The 8,932-nt window shown below is 34.1% G+C and overlaps 1 protein-coding gene and 1 long non-coding RNA gene across 2 annotated transcripts; both read right to left on the bottom strand.

The window, feature by feature from the left end:
* Window positions 1-679: 679 nt before the first annotated feature.
* Window positions 680-2,054, bottom strand: LOC143580070 (uncharacterized). The gene is made up of 3 exons (XR_013143579.1): window positions 1,969-2,054; window positions 913-1,248; window positions 680-709 (listed from the first exon to the last, which is right to left on the bottom strand). It is a non-coding gene; the product is annotated as an uncharacterized LOC143580070 (long non-coding RNA).
* Window positions 2,055-4,545: 2,491 nt separating this feature from the next.
* Window positions 4,546-5,516, bottom strand: LOC143580062 (uncharacterized). The gene is made up of 2 exons (XM_077063197.1): window positions 5,434-5,516; window positions 4,546-4,911 (listed from the first exon to the last, which is right to left on the bottom strand). Exons 1-2 carry the CDS (start codon window positions 5,434-5,436, stop codon window positions 4,546-4,548), a joined length of 369 nt encoding a protein of 122 aa, XP_076919312.1. The 5' UTR covers window positions 5,437-5,516.
* Between the last annotated feature and the right edge of the window lie 3,416 nt (window positions 5,517-8,932).

Below are 8,932 nucleotides of genomic sequence, written 5' to 3'. Positions count from 1 at the left end.
GTTTCCAATATAAACGCCAAACAAAACAGTTCATCACGGTGTAAAGTTTTTAACAACCCAGTGAAACCCATGTACTCGTCCCATCAAATGTGTTTCAAAACCTGGACCAACACATGTGTAATTGGTCCAGTTTCGGATTGTACTCAGTGCATGCTCCTGATTAGAGCGAAAAGAAAAAAAAAATCTATGTATTGTAATACAGAATACAAACCTTATTGTTTCTGCCCGGTGGAAAGGAATTACCGGTACTCGGCATTGATGGTGCACCTGTCAACACAACATACGGGTCCGTGACATTGCTAGTCCCGTATAGCTAACGTTTTTCTTTCCCCCTGCAATGCTTGACCATAATTCCATATCAAATTCTGGGTGTAAGCTAGTGTCTTCTCCATACTTCTTTACAACCAGTTTGTTATATGATTCCTACAATGAGAACATTAAAATTAGTACATTAATATTATAAAAATCAAGCAGTTAAAACATGCATTTACAAAATAATGAGACTTACATAAGCTTCACCAACCCTTGGGTCAACCCAATCTACAATATTATTCTCTTGAATAATATATTCCACATCATCAGCTTATTCTAAATCCACATCTACCAACTCGCTATGAACTGGTAACTTATCCTGGGGTCTTGACCCTTTCTTTGCATATGTTTGTAACCAAAATTCACCAAACTTAGCATGCCGCTTCAATGTGTTGTCCTACGAAGTACGTATTTATAAGTTGGTAAGAATATACAATTGGTGATGTATTAAATAAGCGTGTGTGTGTATATATTTAGAATTATAACATGTTAAACCAAACCGTTAGTAATAGTTCAATTTCAGTTTTTGATGTTTAAAAACCATTACTAACAGACCGCGAACATACCTAATATTAAAGATTTATAATTAGCATTTCTTACCATCTCTTTTCTAACCGTAACAAAGCTCTTTGAGCCAACAGTATGTCTACCACCTGTTGCCTTCTCTCTGTTTTTGCTGTTTTGAGAAGACTTGTCTTGCCATGAGCTGGTATTCCAAACCTTAATTAGTTCTTTCCAAGAATCTTGACTAATCCAATGTGGCTTAAACGGAATAGTGACACTCCAATCTTTCCCAACTTTTATACCCTTCTGAAGCACACAGGTCTTAGCAAATTTCCGAGCCTTACCCAACAAATTAGGAAATTTTCCCTTAATACACCTCTCCCAGCAAGAGTGAATTGAGTCTTTTTCCTCAGCTTTCCACTGGTAGTATTTCTAAAAAGAGAAAACCACTGATCATTAATGTGTATACTCTTCATTAAGTTATATGCATTATTATAATATACACAAATGCAAAGATTCGGTCCAATAGTTTTGGTGACCTAAATCGAATAAAAAATCATATGCCTTTTTTCAAAAAATATATTGCTCATACTTTACAAATTCTTATTTCTTCTACTTCACATTCAAATGATAAATAAGTTAAATATAGAAACATAATCAAAATAGTTCCCATTCAAATAATGAATAAGTTCCCATTTTATATAATGTTGAATGTTGATCATCTAAACTTAAAACAGTTTTGACGTTTAACTAATTGAAAACTACAATATACAGATTTATAAAAATGAAAAGTAGTTAGGAGTACAAGGAAATAAATATTGAGTGATTCTTTGTTATGAGAAATATAAAATATATTTGAAACACCACAACATATTGGTTGATATGGCGAGCTGTTTTCATCCTACAGGCAATATCAAAACTGAATAAACAAAACCAAAGGGGGCTAATCCTTGGTTAAAAAGATGACAAGAGTGTGACCTTACCAGCAGACTAAAGCGGGCTTGTTTATCAATTGTAATCAAAATTATATTTTTATATAAATGGCATATATTTTTATAAAAAAATTGGGGCCTCAAAATTTCGGGAGTCTAAAGCCCTAGTCTTACCTTACAATACATTAGGGCCGGTCCTACAAATGTGTCATAGGCATACCTGAAAACGCTCAAACATGCGCTCCCGATGAAGGATAGGGACATCTTTCCATCCTTGCCATCCGCTCGACCACATCAACTTCAAAATGCTACCAATAATTCGGGAAACCGGGTTTTGAATATTAAATCGAGAAAATGGAAACAATGCACCACAATCAACAATAATAATACTTTTCTAGTCACCTAAAAAGAGAATATCAATATACACACACACATATGTCTAACACTTACTCGTCATTTTCAACCCAAATCCAAATTGTAGGTATCGGAGGTGGGACAACTGGTCCCCGGCCTATAGCAACCAGCTCATCCTCGTCATCACTAGGTTCATGAAGAGGCTGATATGCATCTATAGTTGGTTGTCCACTATAGTCTGTACTACCATGACTGTTAACTTGCTCACTATCTCGACCACCATCTCCTGCTGAACTGCGTGTCATAATTTCTAAAAAAACAAGTCTGTTAAAATTAAAAGAAATGTAAAACTAACTTATGAACTAGTTAAAGGCCTTACTAAAAGAATTCACCCCTTAAATACTAATTAACATCCGGTAATTAGACAATATTTACATTCATGAAATTAGTGTACATGGATTATTATTATTATTATTATTATTATTATTATTATTATTATCTATTTGTTTTATGAATAAACGATCTGTAATAAATTATTTCAAACAAAATAAGAATTTAAAAACCAATCTGGCATATATGGTAGCTTTTTTATAACTTATATTAGGGGTGCAAACGACCCGAGCTACTCGAGATCGGCTCGCTAAAAAGCTCAAATGAGCTGAGCTTAATCGAGCCCGAGCACGAGCTTCACTTATCGAGCTCGAGCCGGCTCACGAGCCTAAATGAGCCTGTCATTTATATAATTTTTTAAAATATATATTTAATGATTATTAATTAATATGTATAATCTTATGAAAAATAAATAAAAATAACTTAATAATATACATTATTTTATACATAAAATTATAATAGAAAAAAGTATATAAAAATAATTATAATTATATAAAAAAATAATTGATAAATAATAAACGAGCCGAGCCCGAGCTTGAAAATCTACTCACGAGCCGAGCTCGAGCTTTGAAAATACAGCTCGAAACGAGCCGAGGTTGAGCTCGAGCTCTATGTATGTTAAACGGACCGAGCTCGAGCCCAGTCTAGCTCGGGCTCGACTCGTTTGCACCCCTACAGTTATATCTAAAAGGTCAAGGTTCACTAATTCAATATATATGGTCCTAGTCTGTTTTGTTAATAAACAATAAAGTACTCATTTATTTGAACATTCTTAATAATTAAGTTTTAGTTCAACAAATAGAATTAAAAAAGGTATTTTTTCTCAACTTAAACAATTAAAATAGAATTACTCATCAATTAACCCTACTCATACCTGTATAAAAGCTTATAGTTTTGAGTTGTTATCCAAACTGTCTTACCAGCTCATTATAAACTTACAATTTATATTTAAGATTTATGACAAAAATTATGTAAAAGTATGAGAACTAATAGTAATTCTATTCTAATTTATTCTACTCGTGAGATACAAATATGATAAAAGCATATGGCAATAACTATTTTTCACACAAAAGTAATTATTAATTGGTTTAATAATACTCACAACAGCTATACTTTGGATTTCATATTATAAGGGGTGTTTAGGATTCCTTATTTTGACCTCCTTATGACTTATGGAAAAATCATAAGTTACAAAGTTGTAACTTATCCAACTTCTCCATTTACACCATAAGGACTCCCAAGCATCATTTAACTTTTTAATAAGTTAAAAAGTCATAAGGAGAACAAAATAAGGAATCCCAAACACCTTCTAAATAAGAATACAAATCAAATTTATATTATTCTTAAATATAATATAAAATTTATGTTAAACAAATAAGCTAAAGATTATAGGCTGATATTACCGTGACCGTTACCTCGACCACCACCTCTACCTTGACCTCTACCACCTTCTGATGCATTCCGTGTCACAATTCTTACAACAAAACAAAAGTATTAATACCCACAAGAACTCTTATGTATAGGATGAATAAAAAACATAACTTAAAAATTTTAAATATAAAGCATACCTTTTTCCTTTGCGTTCTATCCCCTACCGTCTCCGTCACCACCATCACCACCAGCATCATAACCGTCGTCAAAATCCACATTGAAATTATCATCACTGTCATCAAGGATATCCTTTGACACGTCTTGTATTGTCGTTAGCCCTGCTTGCGGTGCGCACATATGATGTATATATGTGTGAACCCTCGGGTGGGCAAAAGTGAAATTGCACTAATTTTGACGTTATTTTACTAATCTCGTGAAAATAACGTTAAAAGTGACGGACGGTTAATCAGGCATCATGTAGTGGCGTTGATAGCCGAAAGACAAGGGTACATGCACCGATCAGCCGGTGTCCCGATGATTGAGTGATATGTGCCTTATGTCCAAGGCTTGATGCAAAACTACTATCGAGCCGGGGGTCTCACCGGAAGCAGCCTCTCTATCCTTATGGGGTAGAGGTAAGGCTGTCTACATCTTACCCTCCTCAGACCCTACTATAGCTTTGCTATTGGTGGGATATACTGAGTACGATGATGATGATGACGTCTTGTATTGTCGTGGTGGTATCTGACGACCCAGCTAAATTAGTCATCGGATCACCACCATACACACGGCTACGACTGCCTGTTCCAGCTCTACGCAATGCGACTCCAGGACCTCTTGCAGGCCGTATCATCACATACGGCCCATGACTCCAAACAGTAGGTTTATCATGTGCACCTCTACCGGGATTAGGCTCCTGAGACTCAATGCCACCATCACTACGTCTCCGTGCAACTTGTTTAGTCTTTCCACCACGAAGACCATTACCAACACCACGAGCACCAGCACTACCAAGATTAGATTTACTACCATTCATGATGTATACACCCTACATACAAATATAATTAAAACATATGTCAGCTATAGGTTAAAAAATAGCATATATTCAATAATATACAAACATCTAAACGATCAACATAAATATATATCCAAAAATACCAAATATATAAACACTCAAACATGGAAATTTTTACAAAGTTCATCATCACAAAAATATGAAGCTGAAAAAATACAAGTAATTAAATTTGATAAAAATACAAGGATACAACATCATACCTACAAAAAATACAAGATCTTGAAAGAGTTACTAAAACTAAAATAGCGTCTATCATCTGATGTATACTTATAAATAGATCTTAAATATATTTGGATGAAGATAATCTATTTAATAGAAATATATCTCTAATATCCCTATGGAACATTGAGCATAATACATAACTAAAAACAATTCTACACAAAAGCGTGAAGATGACATCGACAACTGTTCCAAACATAATTGATTCTTCTACTTTAGAATTAAGGTATATTAAAAAATAAGCAATTAAATGATAAAAAGAATAAGAGAAAATACCATTGAATGAGGATTCTGATTAGGGCTGTATTCTTTCAGTCCGGATAAGTCCAATTGAGGAGAGAATGAGAGTGGAAGAATCTGCTTAGTTCGATTGTGGATAGGTTAGAGCTTCATCATTGATGGTGGGGACGATTGAAGGGGAAGAAGAATGGGCAGTTAGGGTTTTTATTAGAGAATAAATGAGCATGGACACTCAATTTGAGCAAATAATTTTGGCGGTCAAATATTTTTTGAAAGCTCCTAAAAAATCCACATCTTATCCTGTTTGATGGTTATCTTTTCGAATCAAAATATTCATTTAATCTTTAATGTTTTAAATCAAAATAATTTATTTAACACAAAATACATATTAGAATCCATAGAGCCTATAAAGGACACAAAATAATTCGTTTTGAGGTTCATCTTAAATGTTTATTATTGTTGTTCCAAACATAAGCTCACACTAATACAAAATATTCCATTTTGAATTGTTTTACGTTTTAATCAGTAAGACAGCAGGTTTTATGATCAATTTAGTTTTAAAACATTAAATGTAACATAATATAAAATATAAACTAATAAAGATCCAAGCTACGCAAATGTAGCACAATAAACATCCAAAATATCAAAAAATAACATAATAAATATTCAAATCCAGTTTTTATACCAATATATACCCATATCTTGATCATTTTATAAAGCGTTAAATACTTCTCACTTTATCTTGTTCATATTTTCTGTGTCCTTTTAATCATTGCGCCGAATGTTGAGTCGTGAGCCATATTTTTGCAACATAAACACATCTATTATTATTAGTATTATTATTGTTAGCGATAATACTATAATTATTCACATGAACCGTTACAAATAAAAATTAGGAAAAACCATTAACCATTGTATTATACCTTATATATGCGATTTCAACAATAAGCCAACTAATTTTCATCTTCAATTCTTCTATGTCATCATCATCTAAATCCGTGTCTTCAAACATGACTTGTTCACAATCATCATTTATAACTTCATGATCATCATCACTTATATCCTCAACTTCTTCTATTATATTTCCTTGTACATGATTAATAGGGAGCAAATCATCAGTTGATGTACATACTAACCTTTCACTATCTTGAAAGAAATGCTCTTCGTCTTCATTATCCTCATCACCTACTTCACTAGCATCTTTGGCTAGTGCATAAACTCCCCTTGGCGTCGTCTTAACAACAGCCCACCGGTCTTTTAATCCTTTTTCCTTTTACGGATATGGTGTATAATACACTTGTTGTGCTTGTGACGCTAGGATAAACGGATCGTCAACACATCCTACTGCTTTGGGTTTAACATCAACCATATTAGTCTTTGGGTCCACCCTTACCCCATTCACAGGATCAAACCATGTACATTTGAACAAAACAACAACACAACTTCCTAGCTTACTGTGATACTCCACCTCTAGGATTTCATCCAACAACCCATAGTAGTCACTTTCATTTTCATCATAAAAAGCCCCTTTCACGCGAACACCAGAATTCTGGGTATCCCGCCCATTATAAGATGTTTGCGTGTGAAACTTGTAACCATTAACCAAATAGCCCTTGTGTGATTGAACATAAATGAGAGGCCCTTGTGCTATATCTCTCAAATGTTCTTTTCCAGGGCAATTCATAACCTACATTCATAAAAAATTATATTAGCATGCATGGAGTGATATAAATATGTTAATTACTATGGTAGGATATCAAATAGTTTTAGTCTTATGCTTACATATTATTGCAACCACTTAGCAAATGAACGTTCTTTCTTTTTATCGAGTGTTGCTTGATCAGAGTTTGGGAATGAAGCTCTCAGATGTTCATCGTATAACAATATGGTTTCATGAAGCTCTTGACAGTTAAGCAATATATAAGTGTGTGCCTAGTGTTTGTCTTTATCAGTAAGAACTATGTTTTTTCCACCTTTCTCAAATAATCTTCGAGATGGGTGTTTGAATATACTCAATCGGGAATCAGCACTCGAAGAACAAGGTATATCAGGGGGAAATTGCGAGGCTCACGATTCCATCGTGTCTTAACTGTCGACTCAAAGTACAATGTGCAAAAGTTACAAAGTTCATCTACGAGATATGACTCAACAATAGAACCTTCAACCATTGCCTTGTTTCAAATCGTTCTTTTTAGTCTCCCCAACTTCCTGAAAGTTAAAGTAAAAATAATGTAAACAATTAATTATATAAAATTTTGTATATCTAAAGATTAATTCGTTTAAGTTAAAATGTCTACCTCTCATACGGATACATCCATCTGAACTGCACAGGACCACCAAGAAGTGCTTCATTGGTCAAATGCATAACGAAGTGTTCCATTGAGTCAAAGAAACTAGGTGGGAATATTTTTTCTAACTTACAAATGGTTATGACAATACTTTTGCCCAATTTTTCTAAATCCTCAACATGTAAACCCTTTGAACATATTACACGAAAGAATGTGCACAACTCTATTATCGGTTCAAATATTTGTTTTGGTAGCATGCCTCTTAATATGATAGGGAATAGTCGTTGCATAAACACATGACCGTCATGACTTTTAAAGCTGTAAAAAGTACCTTGTTTAACGTTTACACAACTTCCAATATTTGAAGCATATTCGTCAGGGAACTTTACTGTTTTCAACCATTTACATACTTCGTTCTCTTGATCTTTTGTTAAAGTATATGATGCTTTTGGTTTCTTGTGTTTATTATTGTCCCCCTCCCAAGTATGCAATGATCATCGATTGCAAATTTCTTTTAAATCCACCCTTGCCTTGATATTATCTTTTGTTTTTTCAGTAACCATGATTCTCAAAAACATTTTTCTCAATGTGCATTACATCAAGGTTATGTCGAATTAATAGCATGGGCCAATACTCAAGCTTCCAAAAAATGCTTCTCTTTACCCAATTATGGGTTTTACCAAATTCTAGAAGTTTCTTCTTTGGGTCATACGTTACACCCTCGTAGACACTTGGAAGGTCACATACTTGTTCATACATTTTCCAACCATCTAACTCAACCGGCGGTCCAAATGATGTTGGTATAGATTTATTAGCCCGAAATCCATTTTTATCTCTTCGAAAAGGGTGTGATTGAGGTAAAAATCTCCGGTGACAATCAAACCAGCTTGCTTTGCGTCCGGCATGCAACCGAAAAGCTTCTGTGTCTCCCATACAGTGTGGACAAGCTAAGTGATCATGCGTGTTCCAGCCAGATAACATTGCATATGCAGGGAAGTCACTAACTGTCCATAGAAGGATAGCTTTCATAGTGAAATTTTCTTTACGATAAGCGTCATAAACTTCAATACCATCCTCATACAATTCTTTCAACTCATCTATTAGCGGCCTTAGAAACACGTCTAAGTTTTGACTCGGGCTCTTTCGCCCAGGAATAACCAAACACAGTTTAATAAATTAGTCTTTCATACACATCCATGGAGGTAACTTATAGATTGTAAGAAAGACAGGCCATAATGAGTAAGGGC

The sequence above is a fragment of the Bidens hawaiensis genome, unplaced genomic scaffold, assembly GCF_021521415.1.
Source record: "Bidens hawaiensis isolate Kalapana, Puna unplaced genomic scaffold, B.hawaiensis_p1.1 tig00030215_1, whole genome shotgun sequence".
Classification (NCBI taxonomy): domain Eukaryota; kingdom Viridiplantae; phylum Streptophyta; class Magnoliopsida; order Asterales; family Asteraceae; genus Bidens; species Bidens hawaiensis.
Note: the sequence above shows the minus strand (reverse complement) of the source record. Positions and strands in the feature narration are given on the sequence as shown.